Source organism: Hyperolius riggenbachi, chromosome 4 (genome assembly GCF_040937935.1).
Source record: "Hyperolius riggenbachi isolate aHypRig1 chromosome 4, aHypRig1.pri, whole genome shotgun sequence".
NCBI lineage: Eukaryota > Metazoa > Chordata > Amphibia > Anura > Hyperoliidae > Hyperolius > Hyperolius riggenbachi.
The window spans coordinates 118,891,793-118,917,328 of NC_090649.1; the positions used below are offsets into that span (position 1 = coordinate 118,891,793).

Below are 25,536 nucleotides of genomic sequence, written 5' to 3' on the forward strand. Positions count from 1 at the left end.
CACGTATATGGACGGAAGGTGCACGCTTATCTCTTTCCTCTTGTACGTTGAATTTTGTGATGTTTTCTTCTAATCCGAAGCAGTGCATATGCCAGGGTGGCACTTAAGGACAGTAGCAAGTTGCATACATACAGGGCACTGGATGTGTATGAAGCCTGAGGTCATTTGTCACTCCAGCTGATGAATTAAGGGTTGTGCCACGCACAGATGCTTTTTCCTTCCTTGAATTGAATCCATATGTGTATACGTTTCACCCTTTGACAGTGTGGTGAGCACCCCATGATGACAGCAAATGTTAAAGAGCAGGATGCTATTACAAATGAAGAATTACCAAGTGACGAATTTGAAATTGATTTAGATTTGTGTAATTTAGTGAGTGAGAAAGTAGCAGAAGGGAGAGAAGATTTAAACAACTTCTTTTCAAATACTGCTGAATCGACACAGGCGAATAAAGAGGTGGGTGCGAAGGTGTTGGAACAGAGACTGGGGAAACTGAGCGAACAGGAAACCAAATTATTTTGGACAGTGGCCACCTTAAAAAGATATAAAAGAGAGGGCATAGTGGCTAGAGGTTTCAGATCATACAAAGTACCGTCAGAATATAAAGAAGATCCTGAATTTGTCGAAGACTGGACCACAGCCCATTTCGACTATGTAAAAAGATTACAAGAGATCGTATTGGCCCGAACGATCAAAGAATATAACAAAGTATCAGACGAACTACAAGATACTAAAAATAATTATAAAGTATCAGTAACACCAGAAAGATATAATTCAGTTAGCACCAAGATAGAAACTAAGATATTGAAGATACAGGACGAGATAAAAACGAGAAAATTAAGACAATTTTTCAGAGATAAGGAAGACTTCGATCGAAATAAAATCTTCAGTTGGGGGCCCCCTATACCAGCAAGGCGAAACCCAAAAGGCAAGGGATACTGGACCACAGACTCAGGGTCGGACAGTGACAACGACAAAAGAGGCAGCAAAGCCCCCCCCAATAAACGGAATTCAAAAAAGTATTCAAAAAATAAAGCTAAATTAAAGAAAGAAGGAGAACAGGCCTCTAAAAAAGATTCATCCCAATCGCAGGAATGTGTAGGGGGGTCAGCCCCTTTAGGGGGAGAGTCCGACGAGGAGGAAGAAGAAAACCTAGCCAAAAGACTCAAAGCAGTCAGTTGGGATGGTCTCAGTGTAACGAAACCAGTAATAAAGCGGAAAACGATGCAATAACCACAGAGGAAGATTCACAATTTAAACCTGTGATTGGTGGAGCTCATGAGGAGGACAATTTACAAATTTTGAATATCTCAGGAATCAGCATCACTACAGAATGCAATACGTTATTGAAGAAAGGACTTAACTTTTGTCCCACAAAGGATTTTGACTTTGTTTCTTTCACTATAGATCTCTTCAAATCAGTGCGCAAATTGGTGATTGCACATAAATTTGCCAACCTCAACCAAATTGAGCCAAACAAATCCCCAAGGATAAAAAGTGTCGGTCACTGTGGTGAAGTTAACCCGGTGCAGACACCTATTGAGGGGACAGGGACTAATATAAGCATGAATTTCTGTAACGTCCCTCAAATGACAGGGGATAAGGACACCGGCATCTTGGGATTTTTCCCACAGATTCGGTCGAATCCCACGGATGAGGAGATCTTACAGATATTATTAGATCTAGAAGAGGAGTCGAATGTCACCATAGAGCAGCCAACAACAGAGGAACAGGAACTCAAATTGGGAGATGTTGGGTCTTTCAGAGCATGTAAATCGATTCAATCTTTCCCCACTACTTCGGGATCCACTCTTGAACGCTTTTTTGAAAATACCCTAAGAGATGTTAAGGCAGAAATCTATGGGGAGGCAGAATCGAATCTAACGAGAGACGAGTGGAAAGCTCTGACTTGGTTGAGGAACAATCGAGAAATAGTTCTTAGAAAAGCAGACAAGGGAGGCAACCTTGTTATAATGTCGGTGGCTCAATACCGAGATGAGGCGTTGAGACAGTTGGGCGATGAAGAAACTTATCTCCCTTTACTGTCCGACCCCACATCTCGTTATCAAAATAAGTTACGCACATTGTTGCGTGAAGGTGTCGAGAAGGGATTCCTCTCCCACAAATTGGCCAATGATTTGTTACCACTCTTTCCTCGTCGGCCGGTGTGGTATCACATCCCTAAACTGCATAAGTCCCTGACCGCACCCCCGGGACGGCCCATAGTATCAGGCTGTGGCTCTCTCACTGAGAGACTGTCCAGATACCTCGACCACCTCCTACGCCCCCTTTTACAGGGGGTCCCTTCACATTTGAGGGACACCCTGGAGGTTTTGCAGCTTGTGGAGCGCACCACCTGGGTCCCCGGTGACAGACTGGCCACGATTGACGTGGTTAGTCTGTACAGCCGTATCCCCCACCATCTGGGTGTCGCAGCGGTCAGACATGATCTGTCTCGCACCAATAAAGATGCAGACTACATCGAATTCATTTTGAAATGTTTAGAATTCGTGTTGATTAATAATGCTTTTTTGTTTGACCGCAGGTGGTATCAACAGGTGTCGGGGACAGCTATGGGGACCCCGGTGGCGTGCTCCTATGCGAACCTTTTTTTGGGGGCGTGGGAGGAGTCTGCCGTACTCTCGGATAGAAACCCTTTCCGGAGACATGTCAGACATTGGTCGAGGTATGTGGACGATGTCCTGGTGGTGTGGTCGGGAACAAACGACCAATTTGATTCCTTCATGCAATACTTGAATACCAATATGGTAAATATGCAATTTACCTCGGAATTAAATGAAAAGGAGATCACTTTCCTCGATGTCAGACTAGTGGTGGAGAACAATGTACTTATCAGTAAGGGCTATAGGAAGACTACGGCCACTAATTCTGTCCTCCACGCACATAGCTTTCATCCTGGTCATGTGATTGAAGCCATACCTTATGGCCAATACTTACGTTTAAGGAGGAACAACAGTAGGGATAGTGATTTTGACACTCAGGCAAATGACTTAACTTTAAGATTTATGCAAAGAGGTTACGATGAGAGAATTTTGAAGAAAGCCAAGGATAGGGCCCAAAGACAAGAGAGAGAAATGTTACTAATCCCCCAAAAAAGAAAGAAAGATGAGAAAAATAGAACTACATTTACGTTTGAGTTTTCTTCTATGTCAGAACAGATTAGAAAAACTATATACTCAAATTGGACGATGATTACCAAGGATTCGGATTTAGACTCTATTTCAAAAGTTCCTCCAAGAGTAGCTTTTAGAAGAGCACCGACATTAGGGAATGTATTAACGAGTAGTGAGTTTGTGACCCCCAAAACCAAAGATTGGCTAAGTACATCCCTCCCAGTGGGTAACTTCAAATGCGGACACTGTCATTTATGTAACAACATTAATCAGAACAAATGTATCCGATTAGGTAAAGAAAGACTCAGAGTGAAGGATTTTTTCACATGTCAGACAAATTTTGTAGTGTATGTAATGTTATGTCCATGCGAATTCTTCTATGTTGGTCAGACAACCCGTCCTATGAAAACAAGGATAGGGGAGCATATTGCGTCGATTAAGTCCGGAAAAGGTTGTACACGTTTTATAACCCATATGAGGGAGACCCATAGTGGAGATGGTTCAGTTATTCGCTTTGCAGGTTTAGAAAAACAGGATATCCCCCGAAGAGGAGGAGATAGAGAGAAGCTTCTATTAAGAAGAGAAACTAAAATTATTCTGAAAACTGAAGCAATGGGCCCACTAGGCCTAAATGACAGGATTGAGTTATCCTGTATGCTTGATCCATGATATATATTTTACATCTAGTTGGTTACTATTTTTGTATGTATGTGTGTATATCTTTGTACTTGATCTGATTTTATATTGTATGAGCCTCATTAAGGAATCTGGTGTATGAGACTTGGGCATTGTACTACCTCTTGGTATTACTAAAAAATAGTCCTGGGAATAGGGGCAGATCACCTTCCCCCTATAGCTTTGATGCAATGTTAAACGATACACCCCCATACTGGTAGAGCGACACAATATGTCGCTCTCTCTGGGTGCTACTGTTCCCTAATAAGGGGACGGTGGACATAGAGTTTTAGTATGGGGATGAGAGAGAGACATATTTTTCTATATACATCATCAGGACCCAATTTTCTGACGACGCACCTCCAATTGGAGGAAGTTGACTGTAATTACAATCTTCATATTGCGTCTTTGTATTTAGTATCTATTTACCTCTTCTAGCCGGATGCCTCATTTTATGCCCCTGGAATTAGTTCCATTAGTTCAGCTTTTCCCAGCAATCAGTTTTAATTTGCACTGTCACTTTAAGACACTCATTGCACTACGTGTGGAGCGCTGGGCGTATGTGATGTGCCACAATTAGGTTTGCCTTTTAAACGAGATGCGTTTCCACTAGCGAAGCAGCCCTATTGAAATATGATGGGCACCCTCTATGAAAGATTAGATTCCCTTCTCTATTTTTCGAGCCTTTCCTAAATAAGTACATTATATAAATGTCTTTTGTACTGTATGGCGGGTCATTTCCGCCAATATGGCGCACCACATTGTGCTTGCGCTCCACACGTAAGTCTCTAGGAAGTGACGTCAGCGGAAGGGGCGGAGCCTGTCTCCGCTATAGTCCGTGGCGTTCGCTTCCGAAGTTTATAGTGGTTCGCGTGACCAAGCGTCATATAGACGCGAAACGGCCGTCGCTCCACCACTCTCCACCGAGCACCCACCTCCAACACCAGCTTCCCTGATCACCTGGGACACGTAAGAGTATGCTGATCATTCAGCCATCACCAGCAGATTTGTGTATGCCTTATTAAGAATACTTGCAAACAACCATTTGATTGTCCGCTGTGCCAATAAACCACGTATATGGACGGAAGGTGCACGCTTATCTCTTTCCTCTTGTACATTGAATAATCACGTACACTCCAGGCAGCAAAAACGTCAAGGCAGATGCTCTCTCCAGGTGTTTTGAACCTGAGACAGCACAGCCACCCGCCCCTGAGTCCATCATTCCGCAGAAACTAGTGTTAGCCGCCACGGATACTTGGGATAATTGGACAGAGATTTTAGGTCCCTTCCAGCAAGATGTTCCTGAGGGGAAACCCGAAGGGGTAATGTTTATTCCATTGCCATTTCGTTTACAAGTCCTGCAACTCTTTCACGCCCATAAGAATGCTGGTCACCCTGGGGCTGCCAGAACGCAGGATCTGATTGCCAGGTGTGCTTGGTGGCCTTCGTTGGCAACTGATTGCAAGGAGTATGTCAGAGAGTGTGCGGTATGTGCCAAGAATAAACCCTCCCGGCTGGCACCTGTAGGAAGGTTGCAGCCTTTGCCCACCCCGAGTGAGCCATGGACCCACTTGTCCATGGATTTTGTAGGGGAATTGCCCAGGTCTGAGGGCATGTCTGTTATTTGGGTGGTGGTCGACCGGTTTAGCAAAATGGCCCATTTTGTGCCCCTGAAAGGACTCCCCTCGGCTCAAGAACTGGCCGAATTGTTTATCATTCACGTCTTCCGGCTGCATGGTATTCCGGAAGACATTGTGTCTGATAGGGGAGTCCAATTTGTGTCTGGATTCTGGAGGGCATTTTGCCACCAAATGGGCATGAAATTGTCTTTTTCGTCAGGCTACCACCCACAGACTAATGGGCAGACTGAACGAATTAATCAGTCGTTAGAGCAATTCCTAAGATGTTACGTTGCGGAGGCACAGAGTGACTGGGTGAAATTTCTGCCTTTCGCGGAATTCGCCCAAAATAATTTGAAGAATTCCTCGTCTGGGTTTTCTCCATTCCAGATTGTGACAGGGAGGTCACCCAAATTCTCCCCTTTTCCAGTTGTCTCGTCTCCATTTCCAGCACTAGAGGATTGGCAGAGGTCACTCAGGGACAATTGGGGAGTTGTTAAGGGGAATTTGCAGAAGGCGTTCCAGAGTCAGAAGGGTCAAGCAGATAAGAGACGGTCCGTGGAATGGAAGTTTCAGCCAGGAGATTTAGTCTGGGTGTCCACTCGTCACTTGACCCTGAAGCAGCCATCTGCCAAACTGGGTCCCAGGTTTGTGGGTCCATTTCCCGTGACTAAAAGAATTAATAACGCACCCAGATCCGTAGTCAGATCCGCAAGTGTGCCGGGACCAGCTGGAGCTGTAATCCTACACTTAGCTAGATTCTGTTGATAGCTAAAGTACTAGTTTGATTGTGATTATCTGTTATGACCTATTGCCTGCTCGACTATCCTCCTGAACTCTGATCTTGTACCTCGATATTTCTGATACTCTGTTGCCGAACCCCGGCTCGTTCCTTGACTCTGACTCTGCTTCTGCCTCCTGATTTTGTACCCCGATATATCTGATACCCCGTTGCTGAACCCTGCCTGTACTTTGACTCCGCCTTTTCCTCCTGATCTTGTACTTTATCTGTCCGTGTGTGTACGACCTGGCTTGTCCGACCTCGAGAACCGACCTTACTGTTAGAGGCGGTTCCTCGCTCTGTTAGTGATCCTTCCTCCTGAAGGTTACTTTCAGTCTGTCCTTCCTACTGTCAGTCTGACTCCTCCCGTCTTGGAGAGCTCAGGTCTGCGGAAGGAATCTGTGCAGTACTCCTTGCTGCACTGAGGCCTAGTCCTCTAAGTGTTACTGTTACACCTAACACTACACTCTACTCAGGTGAACAAAGGTTAGCTAGTATATCGGATTATCAGTGATACTGCAGATCACGTATAATCTGGTATACATCTGTATTCCCAGTGATTCTGCAGATCACTGGTAATCAGATCCTCTCTGTGCTTCACCGATCGTTACAAGTAGCATGCATTATGCCGGCGGTTCCTGCATCAGGCCCAATGGAAGATGCCTGCTTTAAAGTCCATTTCTGGTTCTGGCTGGCTATCCTTCTTATGACTATTAAGAAAACAACAGTTTTGCCCACTACCAATATTGAAATGAGTGCTTTGGAATAAACGTACGATTTGTCAATCTGACAGGAGTTGAGGTTCAAACAAGTAAATACGCCCCCAGGAATCTGATTACATTGCTTGTCTAAATAATGTATCTGGAATTATAACAAATGACTCAAGGGCCCATATGCAATTAACTCTTTCACCTGAGTTTTCTCCTAAGACATAATTTTCCAATTTCTTTTTAAAATAACTTTTCAGCACTGTAATTGAATAAGTACCCAAACATAGATGAAAAAGTACTATCAAAACTATAGTATTGTCTTGCTTGCTGGTGACTTAAAATTATTTTTGTGTCAAAATATCAACTAGGAGTATACTCAGGAGAAAAAGTTAATTGCATATGGGCCCAGATGACACCTCCCTTTGGCTTATCTGAAGATATGAAACAACATGGACAATACATTTTAATACCCCTACCTCTAATATCAGCTGTACTTTATCCAGATGATCAGCCTGAAACAAAAACAAATTATAATATAATCTGGATCAAAGCAGCCATGAGTAGATCTTAACAGTTCTAAGCAGTAGATTTTATTTAACCTACCATTTTAGTGTTCCTCCTTGTGAGAACTGCTAACTAACTCACAGTCTGCAGATTACTTCGTACTTCAACTACAAATGAAAAAAAAAAGAAATAGTATTCGCCTCTAAATCTAATAATATACCAAGATATCATGTGCATATAAATTACTCATGTAACAAGAACACCTGGGCCCATTTGCAATTAATTTTTTCTCCAAAATTTTCTCCTTGGAGATAATTTTTCATCTATAAAAATTATTTTGAACATTTTCTTGCTTGCTGGTGGTTTTAAAGGCACGTTATTGAAAAGTTTGTAAATATCACCTAGGAGAAAACTAAAGAGAAAAAGTGAATTGCATATGGCCTCTGATCTCACTAATGCATTTACTTGAAAAACACAAAAGAGGAAACAGTCAAGAGCTCTTAAAGGGACTCTGAGCAGTGCAGAAACTATGGAAAGATGCATACAATTTTGAAGCTCTCTTTCTCCTCTTTCCAACGATATATAAACCGCCACCCTATGCCTCTTAGTTTTCGCTATTTTTGCGATCGAAATAGCGGCTGCCGCGATTATATCGAAAATATAGCTGAATGAAGCTGCCGACTTTGGGGAAAAGTCGTCCTGTGTAATACAAGTAACTATAGAAAGATGCATACCATTTTGAAGCTCTCTTTCTCCTCAAACCGCCGCCCTATGCCTTTTAGTTTTTGTTATTTTTGCGATCAAAATCGTGTTTGCCCTGATTTCGATTGCAAAAATAGCGAAAACTAAAACGTTTTATATATCGTTGGAAAGAGGAGAAAGAGAGCTTCAAAATGGTATGCATCTTTTCATAGTTTCTGCACTGCTCGGAGTCCCTTTAATAGTCTAGTAGGCTAGAACAAAATAATATTTCTCTTAATCAAAAGAAAGAGAGGTACTCGCAAAGATGAGTTACCACTTAGACAACCACTGAGATGTCAGGTGGGTCCCTCTCTGTAGAAGGGAACACAAAAAAGGGGGGTAGCACTCCTCTATAGTGGCTGGACTCAAAGTACTTAAAACATTGTTGAACAGAAGTGCCAAATTATAATAAAAGTGATTGAGACCAATTCAAAAATGGAGGTAGTGGTGGACTTACCTCCCCAAGTAGACTCAAAAATTCAATTTTCAGTAGAAAATTATTTAATCGTAAACTCCAAAATGCAACGCATTTTACAGGCATACACTCGCTTCATCGTGCTATAACAGGCAGGAGTAAATGTTAGGTAAATATCAGCCAGCAAAAGCGCCTAAGGAGCTTAACACAGAGAAAGCCCTTCCCATTTGAGAGTACAATCTACACTTTTAAGAGATAGAAAAAAATGGGCAGATTCAAAAAACAATGGTAAAATTTGCATGTGCACAAACTATAAAACTGGTGCTGCGCAAATAACACAACTCATGTTATGTACACATGGTGAACATTACTTGTATAACCTGTATATTTACATTGTCTATTTACATGTTACTTGTATAATGTGCATCATACTTTTTGTGTAACATATATTATTAAACTTTATTTATAATGCGCTAACATATTACGCAGCACTGTCCAATAGATGGTGAGACATTACAACAATAAACAGTGTTACACAGGGACATTATAGTGTTCAACAAGGGTATACAAAATAGTAATGTGACAATGTACTCCACAATCCTGAAACCCCCACTACAGAGGTATTACAGATCAGCCCTGGAGATAAAATAAAAAATGGCACATAGTGTTGAATATCGTATGAACTGGGAAACCCCTGCCACCACACTCTGCACTCCACCGGAATGCGCCCACAGATGGGGTAGTAATCACTCAGCCCTCCTTTGGGTATGCACTCACCATCCGGCTGCTTTCACTTTTCCATATCAGTACTCGAGGTACTTCAGCTCCAAGCCCCGTCTGGTCCCAAAAGGATACATCTCTAGGCTCCAGGTTCTAGTATAAAAAGTTATTTTTTTAAAGTAAAAGTCCCACAAAAATGTATTAAACTATAAAATAATAGCTTTGGGGGATCGGCATAGATGGTGGCAACAAACAACAGTGGCTGCACCGCGGAATACAGCCAGCTACCGCTGTGCCCAGCCTCTCCTCCCACCTGACTAGAGATGGCTCGAATCTCCGATTTTGGGTTCGCGAACCTGGAACGCGAACTTCCACAAAAATTTGCGTTCGTGCGAACCATGCGAACTGCAATAGACATCAATGGGCAGGCAAACTTTGAAAAATACAAACACTGTTTCTGGCCACAAAAGTGATGGAAAATATGTTTCAAGGGGTCTAATACCTGGAGGGAGGCATGGCGGAGTGGGATACACGCCAAAAGTCCCGGGGAAAATTACGGATTTGATGCACAGCAGCGTTATAATTCCTAAAGGGCAGAAATCACATTGCATTTCTAAATTGGAGGCATAAAGTGCTTGAAAACATCTTGCGTGTGTAGACATGGATCAGCAGGTAGTGTAAGTAGTGTACTGCTTCCCACTGACAGACCAAACTCACTGTGTAAAGCACCGCACACAGCTGTTTGTGTAGTGACAGCCGTGTTGGACTGGTGTGCACCATGACGAGAGTGCAGGCGATGGCGGTTTTCAAGCCCATACGGTCGGGCTTAGGTAGCTCAATGACAAAACAACAGTGACTGTCCAGCTGACCAAATTTGGTCTGTCCACAATGAAGCAACGATCTTTTTATCTTGGGTCAGGTGTGCCCCCCAACACACTCATATAGGTCTTTGCTTTATTGTGATACGCAAGCCCCTTCACCGCAGCAAGGTAACGATCACAAAGTGGAATTGACGCTTGTACATGCCTTTTGTTTTGTTGTCGCAGCCGCAGTACAGCTAGAAAAATTAGGCAGGCATGTACACGCACCAGAAAAATTATTATTGTTTTTGTTAGCGGCCTTAAAAATTCAGGAATCCACCTAGAGTCCTGGACCCTGTTGGTGGTGGTGGAGAAGGCAGTCAAGCGGCCTGCAGGCAGAGATGCTGTGTGGGGGGACTGACATAGTCTTGGGGCAGGCAGCAGCGGCCGGCAGGCAGGCAGAGATGCTGTGTGGGGACTGACTTAGTCTTCGGGCAGGCAGTAGCACTTCGGGATTCATGCCTCATTCATTTTGATAAAGGTGAGGTAGTGAACACTTTTTTGACCTAGGCGACTTTTCTTCTCACTGACAATGCCTCCAGCTGTACTGAAGGTCCTTTCTGACAGGATGCTTGAGACAGGGCAAGCCAGAAGTTGGATGGCAAATTGTGACAGCTCTGGCCACAGGTCAAGCCTGTGCACCCAATATCGCAGGGGTTCATCACTGCTCAGACTGTCGATGGTTCTTTCTCTACCATTGTTAAAGCTAACATTTTTTTTTTTATTACTTTTTCAGCTGTCTGTTCAGTTCCTTCAACGAGAATCTGTTATGGAGGGCAAGTCTGCCATTCATTCAACTGTGTTATAAAGTTTCCATGGTACTTTCTCAGTACCACGGCAACAGGCCAGAAATCACGGTTCGCTTCCGGTCCGGAGTTGGAGCATGAGAAATGGCTACCACCACACATCCAAGGAAGGCAGCAGGCATGGCACGCAAGTCCAGACTCAGGGAAGTAGTGATGAAAAATAACAATACAGGAGGACTTTTTCGAGGCCCTGCTGTATAATGATGAGATGAATACACTTGAAATCCTTTAACAAGAATCTGTTATGGAGGGCAAGTCTGCCATCCATTCAAGTGAAAGGTATGCAATGACTGCCAGGTATAATACAATGTGCAGTCACAGATGCAGTGAAAGGTATGCACTGACTGCTGGTATAATACGATGTGCAGTCACACAGATGCAGTGAATGCTATGTACCTACTGCTGTATAATGATGAGACGAATACACTTGAAATCCTATAACGAGAATCTGTTATGGAGGGCAAGTCTGCCATCAATTCAAGTGAAAGGTATGCACTAACTGGTATAATACAATGTGCAGTCTCAGAGATGCAGTTAAAGGTACTGACTGCTGGTATAATACAATGTGCAGTCACACAGATGCAGTGAAAGGTATGCAGTGACTGGTGGTATAATACAATGTGCAGTCACACAGGTGCAGTGAAAAGGTATGCACTGACTGGTATATAAAACAGCGTGCTGTCACACAGATGCAGTGAAAGGTATGCAGTGACTGCTGGTATTATAATACAATGTGCAGTCACACAGGTGCAGTTAAAAGGTATGCACTGACTGGTATATAAAACAGTGTGCTGTCACACAGATGCAGTGAAAGGTATGCAGTGACTGGTATTATAATACAATGTTCAGTCACACAGTTGCAGTGAAAAGGTATGCACTGACTGGTATATAAAACAGCATGCTGTCACACAGATGCAGTGAAAGGTATGCAGTGACTGCTGGTATAACAATGTGCAGTCACACAGGTGCAGTGAAAAGGTATGCACTGACTGGTATATAAAACAGCATGCTATCACACAGATGCAGTGAAAGGTATGCAGTGACTGGTCTATAAAACAGTGTGCAGTCACACAGGTGCAGTGAAAAGGTATGCACTGAATGTGCTGGGTCTGGCACAGTAGAGCAATTAGCAAGGGCCAGCTGCGACAGGCAGGGCTGTATATGCAGTGTCAGTGGGCCACACAAATAAAAAAAACACATCACAAGAACATTATCTCTCAAAAGAGCTTTTTTGTGGTGCTTTTCAGCAACAAATATCAGCAAGGAGCAAGCTAACAAGACCTCCTAACTAGCGCTTTCCCTATCTCTCCAATGTCTCTCCCTTATCTCACTAATGCAGCAGCAGACAGAGTGAGAAAATGGCCAACGCTGCTGCCTTTTATAGGGGGGGGGGGGGGGGTCCAGGAGGGAGTGCAGTCTGATTGGCTGCCATGTAGAGGGTGAAAGTTTAGCCCAATTATGTAGTATAGGGGGCGGGTCGAACTCGCTAAATGTTAGGCGTTTCGACGCGAAATTGTGTTGTTTGCGCAAACAAGTTTGCATGGGAACCATTTGGGCCATCTCTACACCTGATGTCAGCATGTTACCAGTCTCCTTCCCTAGTCGTTTCATCATAAATGACTCATCAGTCCATACAATATTCAGCACTATGTGCCGTTTTTGAATTTATCTGTAGGGCTGATCTGTAATACCTCTGTAGTGGGGGTTTCAGGATTGTGGAGCGCAGTGATTTTGGCTGAAGTTGGTGGAACAAAGAGACGGTGACTTTGTATTAACTGCGAACCCCTGGTATTGGTTCTGATTCTGATCCAGTTCTAAAACATGCCTGAAAAAGAAACTTAAAGTTTTGAAAGCTTGCAAAGAAATCTTGTACAGTTAGTCATTAGAGGTATCACCTAAACACCTTTTGTTGTTATGTCTTCGAATGTAGGGATAAATATAGCAGACGAGTCACTGAGTCCACATGGTGGTGGAGAAGTTTACACGGGGAGGAGGACTCTTCCAGATAGGCTTACAATCTATTATACAAGTAATGGGTGCCTTGTGTACATAACTCGACTTGTGCTATCTGTGAAACACCCTTAATGTAGTGTGTGTAAACTTTTGTAATGGGCTGTGTGTGTGCATGTCAGTTTTATTAATGTTTCATTAACCTTACCAAATATGCTGCACTTTTAGTAGAGATTCCCATTTGATCTGATTGCTATGCACCTTTTTGTAGGACTTTGTTGAGAGTTTGCCAAGATATTTCCCACTTTTGTGAAATATTTTGTCTCCCTGCCATTGAGAATTTTGATTGGTATAGGAAATTCAAACTATTGGTGGTCCTTGTGTGCAGTAGTGCCAATTGGAGGAGCAGCTTAGAAGGTTAGAATGGGATATGGCAGACCTCTCCAGTAGCCTGGATCATAACAGACGGTGGAAAGCCGCCTGGCTAATCTGCCTAGCTACCTAATGACACAGCTAGATCCTCACTTGAGCACAGAGAAGATGGCCTATCCTAAGCTGAAACTGGGAGGGAAGAGGCCCTCCAAAATTAGGTAGGTTGAGGGCGATAAATAATGTAAATTTGCTTACCTCAAAATGAAGAAAGCAAATTGTGTATGATAAACAAGTTTTTTTTTATTGGACACTATACAGAGATCTGTCTTGTTGTAACGATTGTGGAACATTCTCCGTGATCAGCGCACAACGCGTGCGCTGACACGGCGGAAATCCTCCACAAGCGTATATTTGCAGGCACCCAGCAAAAGGTGCTACGCACCTGTAGAGGGAAATTCCTGTCGGCAGATGGCGCTGGGGAGTGCAGAGGAACCAATCCTCTGTACCTCCACAAGTGCCAGACAGGAATTGTACGAAGCGCAGAACGCAATCGCAAGAGAGGCGATTGCGAATGAGATTGAGCAAAGGGACAGGTTGTATGTGTGTGCGCCAATCCAGTCGCCACCCCGCGACCGCGCACACACAACAGCAGATACGAAATAGGAACGCGATCGCGAGAGGTGCGATCGCCAGACGTGACACAAGGCAGATCAGAATAGAATACGAGGGTAGCAAAGGCACAGCAAATAATACAATAAGGAGATACGGAAAATAACAAACGCTAGCTAACCGCGAACACCGCACTCATTCGCAACAGTGCACGCGGTTATGCGCGATCTCCACGTGATAAGCACAATAGAGACAAGCACGCCTAACTAACCATTAACAAACAAACATGAAACAGAGGACGCGAGCGCTTGCTTAATGGTTACCTCACCGAGCCTCCAGCAAGCGTAGCGGACAAGACAGACACACGAAAACAGGGACAAATGAGAGAGGATCCACAGCACTAGCGAAAAGTAGCTAGCGCGATCCCAGAAAACAGAACAGAAGGATCCCCAGCACTAGCGAAAAGTAGCTAGCGCGATCCCAGGAGACAGAACAGAAGAGACAGCTGGTAGCAACCGCTGCACCAGCTATACTCCAAGAACAGAGATCAGAACCATTTCCTGTCGACCACCATTGGGACAGGACAATGGCAACAGGCAAGACAAGACAGAACAGGCAATACAGATAATACAACCTGACTGGGCTAGAAGGGGAGCCTAAAGCAACCCCCAGGAATTAACTTTACTAGATAGCAATGGCTGACACTCCAGCAGTGTCCATCAGGAACAGACCATGGAAAGGAAATGACCAGCAAAGCCTTCTGGGAAACATAAAGCTCTTATAGTGCCAGTCATCAGAGAAGACAGGTAGGGGATTTGCATCACGAATGTATGCAAATTCCCCAGCAAGAGAACAGACCAGAAACTTGCAATGGAAAGACAGGTCTCTGTTCCAGAGACCTGCAGCCCACAGACTAGAGGAATGGACAAACAGCTGTCTGCCTGTGCAGCCAGCTGAGCGGATCATCACAGTACCCCCCCTCTAGGGATGGACTCCAGACATCCCTCAAAACTGGTATCATCACAAAACTCTAACTGAAGACTCATGAAGGTCGGGACAGCCCGACAAGGCCCAATTCCAGAGTCAGTCCATCCGAAACCGACCTCATCGGAAGCAGAAGCCACCGAAACATGCCCATCAGCACTACAAGTCTCAGCGTAACACCCATCAGGACTGTGGACACCAGAGAAGAAGCCATTGACACCCTCCAGACAATACCCACCATCTTCCAAGGAGCGTCCAAGAATACCAAACCTGCCGCAATACCTGTTCGAAGTGTCCCTTACAACACCAAAGCCATTGCTGATCGTATTCAGGGCACCAAGCAAAACCTTTCCCAGGATCTCCCAGAACGCCTTGAAGCTCCGCAGAGGTCCCAAGAAGCCAGAACATTCACCAGGCTCACATGGAGAACCACCAAGAACCCCTATGGAACCTATGATCATTCCAGACTCAAAATTAGCAGGACACCTATCAAGATCAGGACTTTCAGGGACCACTTCTGGGCATGCAAGCAGGCAGGCTATATCAGAACATGTCTCCACTGAGGAAGCATCTGAGTACGCTGGTAACCGAGGCACACTTGGGCTTTCTGGGTCACAGAGCACATCGGGGTACACTAGTACAGGAGAAACCTCAGGACATGTCGGGGAACTGCCAACCTCAGAGTCCGACACGACAAGACCAAAACCAGTACCGGGCAGAAAATCATCACGAGTAAAGGTCACAGGTACTGGTCTTTCAAAAGAAGACTCGGACTCAAATTCAGAATTGTCTGTAACTGTAATATCATCATTGACTACACATGAATGAAGCTCCACAAGAGCTGCAAAAGTAGTCAGCAAGGCAGCAATGCCTACTGAAGTGGGCAACACCTCAGAAGGACCTGGGGGGCAGGAGACATCTCCTACAAGTTCTGCACCCTTTGGGAGGAACTCGGAGACCTTCAGATCATCAAGCAAGACCTCAGGAACATCATTTTTCAAGTTTTCTAAGAAGGATTCTGTACTATCCATGTTACAGGGCAAAACTGGAACTTTATTTTGAGAACAGGGCAGATGTTCCACCATAAACTGAGACTGAATTTCATCATCATGAGTGGAACGTACAGGAATATTCACTGGACCACACACTGACTCCGTAACTTTAATCTCGCTGCACCCAGAATTCTGCGTAGTAGTCAAACTAGCTTGCAACTCCAAAACTGCAGAAACACAGGTAAAAATAGCAGCAATACCTAGACGAGCCTCTAGGGGCAGGGCAGGAGATATTGTACAAGGCAATATTGACTCATCCAGAGTACAGGGTGGAGAGTCAGAACTTTCTTCAAAGCAAGAAAGGGACTCCCAAATGTCAGTGTGATTGGACATCGTTTTGTTATTCATGGTACAGGGCAGGCTCAGAGAAAGCGTCTCTGAATAAGGCAAAGAAGGTTCAGCATCAGATTCGCAAAACCGAAGCGCTGTCTCACTCTTAGATTCGGCTAACAATGTCGAATCCGAGGAATCAGAACGCAAAACCTGCGAATCAAAATTCACTTTAGGTTGTGAAACTGATGCTTCCATAGCGCAAACCTCCGCGATCTGCGGAGCAGACTGCAAGGCATCTAGGACCGAAACACTGGAGCAACTGTCTCCAGGCAACGGGCCCTTACAGGTGAGAACAGGGTGAGACAGGGAATCATTTGCAGAAGAAATAGCGACATCAACAGGATAAACTTTATTAGGCATATTAATTTTACTTTTGACACTGCACAGTCGAGAAACTTTCCCCATAGCAGGGTCACAAATGGAAGATCTCAAAGATCTGTTTCTAAATGACAAAGGATCCCACACATCCTTGAGGAAACCGGCAGACTCATGCCGATCACAATCTGCAGGAACATCTGAGAAACAGGCATCAGATCGCACAGATTCAAACTGCACACTGTCAGGAGAGAATCCTTCAGGATTCGCACAGGAATCAACCACAGCGGCATACTCATTCATTTCAGATTGCACAAAGTCAAGACTCTCATGCTTTACCCCAGAAAGGCAGGAACAATCATCCGACAACGATGTCTCTTTATTGGAATCAATTGGTTGGTGTGTGTGCAACTCATCCAAAATCGTTTGCCATACATAGATCACCAGATCCACATCATCCTTGTCACATTTATCGGAATCAATCAGAAGGTACATAGAATCAAGACAAGCATTCAAGACATCTTCGCTTTTTGCGATGTAAAAATCGCAAAAGGCTTTCCAATCAAAATCGAATTCCTCCAGCAAGGCCCCAACATCCCAGAAAGCAAATGGGGGTTCAAACAGGCCAGTATCCAGATAATCTCCATACGGGTGGAGTTCAGGAACAAGAACAGATTTTTTAACTGCTTTAATGTAGTGTGCGATCCTACCTATAGCAGGATCCACATAAGCTTTGGATTGGGGCAAAAAACCTGGAAACTGATCAGCAGATGCATTATAAACATCATTATCATACTGCATGGTTTTGCCCATTTCAGACTTGACAGAAATAACCTCTCTATCTGTGGTTGCCATGGGCAACGGATCTTTCCGCTGGGAAGCCTTCCTAAATCTTTTACGTTTAGACTTAAGGCTCATACACACATCAGACTATAGTCTTTGGAAAATGAAAGATCACAGACCAATCTTACCACCCTTCATGTAGTATGAGAGCCATACTCTACACAGTCTTTTCTATGGAGCTGAAAAAAATCTTTGCAAGATGCTGCACACACAGATGCTGTACAGACACAAAAGATCAGTATCTGCAAAAGATCTGTTCCTGCCAAAAATCCATTCCTGCAAATTGCAATGATAGTCTATGAGATCTGCAGATCATCATACACACATGATTTAACTGACATTCATCTGCAGATCAAGCAATCATCCGCAGATCTGAAAATCCATCCTGGTGGATCTGATCTGCAGATGAATGTCAGTTAAATCATGTGTGTATGATGATCTGCAGATCTCATAGACTATCATTGCAATTTGCAGGAATGGATTTTTGGCAGGAACAGATCTTTTGCAGATACTGATCTTTTGTGTCTGTACAGCATCTGTGTGTGCAGCATCTTGCAAAGATTTTTTTCAGCTCCATAGAAAAGACTGTGTAGAGTATGGCTCTCATAGTACATGAAGGGTGGTAAGATTGGTCTGTGATCTTTCATTTTCAAAAGACTATGGTCTGATGTGTGTATGGGGCCTTAGAGGCTTTGGATGGCTGCTTTATGGATGGAAGAGTAGATGGAGCAGCTGATTGAGCTGCTGACAACAACTCATTAGGGGGGTATGGTAATTGAGGTAATCTCAGCCAATTGTGAATTAAAAAGGCCAAGAATTCCAGGGGTCTTTGACTCAGGGTGGGATGATCTAACACATCATAAGTAGAGATGGGCCGAACGGTTCGCCGGCGAACGGTTCCAGGCGAACTTTGGGGGTTCGCGTTCGCCTGCATCAGGCGAACTTTTGCGGAAGTTCGATTCGCCCCATAAAGCTGTATTGAGCAAAATTTTTCGCCTCCATTTTACTGTCAGCAGACATGTTATTGTGAAACACACTGCTTAAGACCCCACCCACCCTTCAAGCTAGGTCCTTTTATACCATTTGACTCAGTTGTCTGCCTACACTAATTAGTTATGGGACAGCTGCTACACACTCTGCTAGGGAGATTTTAATTGGCCTCCTCCCTCCACCCCTTCTGCCAGGGAATTATACTATTTTAAAAACCAGTATACATCATACCATAGCCGGGAATCGAACCCAGATCTCACTGTGTGGTGGGCACGTCACCCTAAGCACTGTACCACTACAGTAGTAAGTGAAGCTTGCCTAAAATTTAACATTTATGCTCAACGCAATAGAACCATTAGGTTGCTTAAAGGAGAACTGTAGTGAGAGGTATATGGAGGCTGCCATATTGATTTCCTTTTAAGCTATACCAGTTGCCTGGCAGCCCTGCTGATCTATTTGGCTGCAGTAGTGTGAATCACACCAGAAACAAGCATGCAGCTAATCTTGTCAGATCTTACAAAAATGTCAAACACCAGATCATACCATAGCTGGGAATCGAACCCAGATCTCACTGTGTGGTGGGCATGTCACCCTAAGCACTGTACCACTACAGAAGTAAGTGAAGCTTTCCTAAAATTTAACATTTATGCTCAATGCAATAGAACCATTAGGTTGCTTAAAGGAGAACTGTAGTGAGAGGTATATGGAGGCTGCCATATTGATTTCCTTTTAAGCTATACCAGTTGCCTGGCAGCCCTGCTGATCTATTTGGCTGCAGTAATAATAATCCAAACATTTGTATAGCGCTTTTCTCCTGTCAGACTCAAAGCGCTCAAGAGCTGCAGCCACAGGGACGCGCTCAAGAGGCCACCCTGCAGTGTTAGGGAGTCTTGCCTTGAACTCCTTACTGAATAGGTACTTGACCTAGCCAGGATTCAAACCCTGGTCTCCCATGTCAAAGGCAGAGCCCTTAACCAGTACACTATCCAGCCACTGTAGTGTGAATCACACCAGAAACAAGCATGCAGCTAATCTTGTCAGATCTTACAAAAATGTCAAACACCAGATCTGCTGCATGCTTGTTCAGGGTCTAGGGCTAAAAGTATTGGAGGCAGAGGATCTGCAGGATAGCCAGGTAACTGGTATTGCTTAACCACTTGCCGACCGCACGCTTATACCGTGCGTCGGCAAAGTGGCAGCTGCAGGACCAGCGACGCAGTATTGCGTCGCCAGCTGCAGGCTGATTAATCAGGAAGCAGCCGCTCGTGCGAGCGGCTGCTTCCTGTCAATTCACGGCGGGGGGCTCCGTGAATAGCCTGCGGGCCGCCGAAGGCGGCTCGCAGGCTAAATGTAAACACAAGCGGAAATAATCCAGCAGCGACGTAAGGCAGATCGGCGATCCCCGGCCAATCAGCGGCCGGGGATCGCCGCCATGTGACAGGAGACAGCCTGTCACTGGCTGCACAGGACGGATAGCGTCCTGTGCAGCCCGGATCTCCAGGGGGGGCCAGGTAGGAGAGGGAGGGGGAGGATTTCGCCGCGGAGGGGGGCTTTGAGGTGCCCCCCCCCGCAACACCCGGCAGGCAGGAGCGATCAGACCCCCCCAGCACATCATCCCCCTAGTGGGGAAAAAAGGGGGGCGATCTGGTCGCTCTGCCTGCACGCTGATCTGTGCTGGGGGCTGCAGAGCCCACCCAGCACAGATCAGCTAAGACAGCGCTGGTCCTTAAGGGGGGGTAAAGGGTGGGTCCTCAAGTGGTTAAAAGGAAATCAATATGGTAGCCTCCATATACCTTTCACTACAGTTCTCCTTTAAGCAACCTAATGGTTCTATTGCATTGAGCAAAAATGTTAAATTTTAGGCAAGCTTCACTTACTTCTGTAGTGGTGCAGTGCTTAGGGTGACGTGCCCACCACACAGTGAGATCTGGGTTTGATTCCCAGCTATGGTATGATCTGGTGTTTGACATTTTTGTAAGATCTGACAAGATTAGCTGCATGCTTGTTTCTGGTGTGATTCACACTACTGCAGCCAAATAGATCAGCAGGGCTGCCAGGCAACTGGTATAGCTTAAAAGGAAATCAATATGGCAGCCTCCATATACCTCTCACTACAGTTCTCCTTTAAGCAACCTAATGGTTCTATTGCATTGAGCATAAATGTTAAATTTTAGGCAAGCTTCACTTACTTCTGTAGTGGTACAGTGCTTAGGGTGATGTGCCCACCACACAGTGAGATCTGGGTTCGATTCCCAGCTATGGTATGATGTATACTCATGTATGTATCCCCAGCTATGGTATGATGTATACTCATGTATGTATCCCCAGCTATGGTATGATGTATACTCATGTATGTATTCCCAGCTATGGTATGATGTATACTGGTTTTTAAAATAGTATAATTCCCTGGCAGAAGAGACCCTCCTCCCTCCGGTAGGAGGGAGGATAAAATCTCCCTAGCAGAGTGTGTAGCAGCTGTCCCATAACTAATTAGTGTAGGTAGGCAAATGGTATAAAGGACCTTGCTTGGAGGGTGGGTCCTCCAGCAGTGATGTGTATTTCACTCAATTAGGTGTGGCTCCAGGTATTAGAGCTTTTAAAACATGTTTTCTATCATTTTTCCAGCTGATAGAATGTTTTAAAACTTTGAAAGTTCGCCTCCCCATTGAAGTCTATTGCGGTTCGCGAACTTTTTCGCGAACCGAACCTTTTGCGGAAGTTCGCGAACCTAAAATCGGAGGTTCGGCCCAACTCTAATCATAAGCTCACATTGACATTTCGCCCCCCAACAGAATGTAGACCATTTGGGGGGCCCAGGTAGACAGTGGGGTGCATTGGAATTCAGGGTTCGCTAACAGTTTCGTACACTCAGACAAAAATTCGTCTGCTGATTCAGGTTCAAGTTTTTTAAATCTCTTAAAGGTACAAGAGCCATATTCGACAAAATCGTACAAATCAGAAATTCCGTCTACACTGGGGTTTTGGGTTTGGCTGGTCATTCTGTAACGATTGTGGAACTTTCTCCGTGATCAGCGCACAACGCGTGCGCTGACACGGCGGAAATCCTCCACAAGGCACCCAGCAAAAGGTGCTACGCACCTGTAGAGGGAAATTCCTGTCGGCAGATGGCGCTGGGGAGTGCAGAGGAACCAATCCTCTGTACCTCCACAAGTGCCAGACAGGAATTGTACGAAGCGCAGAACGCAATCGCAAGAGAGGCGATTGCGAATGAGATTGAGCAAAGGGACAGGTTGTATGTGTGTGCGCCAATCCAGTCGCCACCCCGCGACCGCGCACACACAACAGCAGATACGAAATAGAACGCGATCGCGAGAGGTGCGATCGCCAGACGTGCCACAAGGCAGATCAGAATAGAATACGAGGGTAGCAAAGGCACAGCAAATAATACAATAAGGAGATACGGAAAATAACAAACGCTAGCTAACCGCGAACACCGCACTCATTCGCAACAGTGCACGCGGTTATGCGCGATCTCCACGTGATAAGCACAATAGAGACAAGCACGCCTAACTAACCATTAACAAACAAACATGAAACAGAGGACGCGAGCGCTTGCTTAACGGTTACCTCACCGAGCCTCCAGCAAGCGTAGCGTACAAGACAGACACACGAAAACAGGGACAAATGAGAGATAGGATCCACAGCACTAGCGAAAAGTGGCTAGCGTGATCCAGGTACAGAGTAGCAGAACAGAAGGATCCCCAGCGCTAGCGAAAAGTAGCTAGCGTGATCCCAGGAGACAGAACAGAAGAGATAGCTGGTAGCAACCGCTGCACCAGCTATACTCCAAGAACAGAGATCAGAACCATTTCCTGTCGACCACCATTGGGACTGGACAATGGCAACAGGCAAGACAAGACAGAACAGGCAATACAGATAATACAACCTGACTGGGCTAGAAGGGGAGCCTAAAGCAACCCCCAGGAATTAACTTTACTAGATAGCAATGGCTGACACTCCAGCAGTGTCCATCAGGAACAGACCATGGAAAGGAAATGACCAGCAAAGCCTTCTGGGAAACATAAAGCTCTTATAGTGCCAGTCATCAGAGAAGACAGGTAGGGGATTTGCATAACGAATGTATGCAAATTCCCCAGCAAGAGAACAGACCAGAAACTTGCAATGGAAAGACAGGTCTCTGTTCCAGAGACCTGCAGCCCACAGACTAGAGGAATGGACAAACAGCTGTCTGCCTGTGCAGCCAGCTGAGCGGATCATCACACTTGTGTCTAATAAAGAACTTATTTATCATAAGCAAGTTTCTTTCATCATTTTGAGGTAGGCGTATTTACTTCATTTATTATCACCCTCAATCTAAGTAATATTTTTGAGGCAACTCTTCCCTCCCAATATTTCTTCCCTCACACCCCCATTTTTTGGGGACAGTTTGTGCACTTCTAATTTCCTTGGAACTTTTACTCAACCCTTTTTCTAGAGCGTGACCATCCCAACCGTCGAAGAAGGCATGAGAGCCCAAGTGAGGACGAGTCTTCCTTACTTGCCTTTAGAGATGGCCCGAATGGTTAGCCGGCGAACGGTTCCCGGCGAACTTCCGTGGTTCGCGATCTCGGAGAAGTGGGAACTTTTCCGGAAGTTCGGTTCACCCCCATAGTGCATCATGATGGTCAACTTTGACCCTCTAAATCACAGTCAGCAGGCACATTGTAGCCACGTGAGTGCACGCAGTGTCACTGTGCCTATCCGGTACCTGTCTATGTGTGACAGGTGCACATGTAATACCCATCCCTGCATATACCTACTACCTGTTGTTCACTTCAGTGCACCCTCCTACTTACGTGAGCGCATGCAGCATAGGCGGACTGGCCTGGGGGGACGGGTGGCAATTTCCCCCCGGGCCGCCTCTTCATTGATCAATTAGGGCCGAAGTCGGGTTACTGTAGTAACTAAGTGAACTCAGCTCGGGAACTCAGCCACGCCCACAGCTCACTCTTACCAGCCCAGGCTGTCCTCCTGTTGGTGCACCTCAGGCCAGAGACTGCAGGGCTTTGTATTGGCTCCCTTTTCTCTTGTCCTTCTCCTCCATTGGCTGCAGTGCTGATGATGCACTTGTTAAACTCCACCCTGCAACTTTCCAGAGCCGAGGATCAGCCGAATCAGAGAGACTGCGGACCATGAGGAGCAGCTGCCTGAATGTGTGCGATGAGCCCAGGTCAGCCCTCTCAAAGTCATGGAAGAAGTGTGTGTTTGTGTATCACAGGGTGCCTGGGCTGCTGCAGGAAGCTGATATGGATGTGACAGGCAAGATGCAGAGCAATGTCCGTCTTGCACATCAGAAGACAAATAGACTTTTCAGCGGACACGTGTCTCTGCATGAACTGCTGACCCTGCCTGCACCATGCTTCCACTCCTGCTGGGCTCCCTCCCCTATAGATAAGGAATAGACAAACGTCTGGTCACTGGCACCTGGCAAGGCTGCATGTGAGGAGACAAGAGGGCTGGAGGTGATGTGCTGACCACAATAGAAACGATCACCCCACCTCTCCATCTGATTTCCAGGAGGACACCAGTAATAGCCAGCAGAGAAAAATCTATAGAAGCCAGGAGCAGCTAGCCCTGAAGTAATAATGAAAACTAAGGGAGGTTTTTTTTTTAAGTGTGAGGGGAGCTGCCAGGGCCAAGTGACAGACAGACGCAAACTCTTATGGCTGAATCAGGCTAAAGAAAAAAAAATAAAACATAAGCTTCCTCCAGCCCCTGGCAGCCGTCCTGTGTTCTAGCTGCAGCTACAGGTCTACTCACAGGTCCAGGTCTACTCACACGTGGTCTCTAGTGTTCTGTGCAGGCACAGAGCTGCTATGCCTGCGCAGAACACTAGAAACCACGTGTGAGTGATTGACAGCGGTGCTCACGCAGGCGCAGTGGATGCCGACCTAGCAAGGTCAGCATCTGCACCGGATGGGACCTGGAGCTGCAGCGAGGGCACAGGATGGCTGCCAGGGGCTGGAGGAAGCCCCGGATTAGTAAAGCTTTTTTTTTTTGTAGCCTGATGATTCCTTTTACACATATAGATGAAGTACTGATGCAGCAGTCAGTTATTATTTATATAGTGCTAATATCTTCTGCAGCGCTGTACAGAGTATATTGTCTTTTCACTTAACTGTTCCTCAGAGGAGCTCACAATCTAATCCTACCATAGTCATAGTGTATGTCTGTGTATATCGTGTAGTGTATGTATCGTAGTCTAGGGTCAATTTAGGAGGAAGCTAATTAACTTATCTGTATATTTTTGGGATGAGGGGGGAAACTGGAGTGCCCAGAGGAAACCCACACAGACATGAGGAGAATATACAAACTCCATGCAGATAGTGCCCTGGCTAGGATTCAAACCGGGGCACAGGTTAGAGAGCTGACCACTACACCACCATGCTGCCTGGTTGCAATGTAAAGCAAGTATAAAGTGAAGTGAAGAGGGGTGGTTCAGGGCAGAAGCGGCGGTAAGTCTACAGCCTAAAGTGCTGCACTATATAAAATACGGTAGTATAATGCTGCAGTTTATTGAAAATGTATGTGCTTTGTGTGGTAGGTATCAACCTACCACACAAAGCACATACATTTTCAATAAACTGCAGCATTATACTACCGTATTTTATATAGTGCAGCACTTTAGGCTGTAGACCTACCGCCGCTTTTGCCCTGCCCCCAATCAACCTAGATTTTCCATCCTGTCTGATTGACACTTTCAATTTCATCCCCCCAGGCCAGTCCGCGCCTGCGTGCGATAACCACGAATTATAGACAAGACGGAAACCCCAGCTGTTGTCCCTCAAAATGTATTGTGCCCCCCTGATGCCTGTACCTTACCTGTCATACTGTTCACAGAGTGTCCTTGCTGTATTTCCGCATTGGCACTCCACGTGATTACTGGCATATACACATGGGGTGAATGTGTGACATAATTTGGGCTGATGCTGCCATGATAACGGGCCTCTAGTCTGTGTTTCCCCCCTGGCCAAAAGGTCCCAGTCCTCCCCTGGCATGCAGTGTGATATACCACTCCGTGCATACCTGTTAACTGCACCTGTGTGACTGACTGCACATTGTATTAGTCAAGTCAGTGCATACCTTTCACTTCATCCCCCCC

At 45.4% G+C, this 25,536-nt stretch overlaps 1 protein-coding gene across 4 annotated transcripts in view; it reads right to left on the reverse strand.

Annotated features, from left to right (window-relative positions):
- Window positions 1-25,536, reverse strand: part of LOC137571408 (apolipoprotein L3-like) — a 51,780-nt gene that overhangs the window by 13,027 nt on the left and 13,217 nt on the right. For 3 of the 4 annotated variants that reach the window (XM_068280443.1, XM_068280445.1, XM_068280446.1), the window contains 2 exons: window positions 7,523-7,590; window positions 7,396-7,431 (listed from right to left, as the gene is read on the reverse strand). In XM_068280443.1, the coding sequence (XP_068136544.1) occupies window positions 7,396-7,431; window positions 7,523-7,525 (39 nt within the window). In that variant the 5' untranslated portion in view covers window positions 7,526-7,590. Of the gene's footprint in view, window positions 1-7,395; window positions 7,432-7,522; window positions 7,591-9,356; window positions 9,453-25,536 lie in introns of all 4 variants that reach the window. The other variant, XM_068280444.1, reaches the window with a different exon arrangement.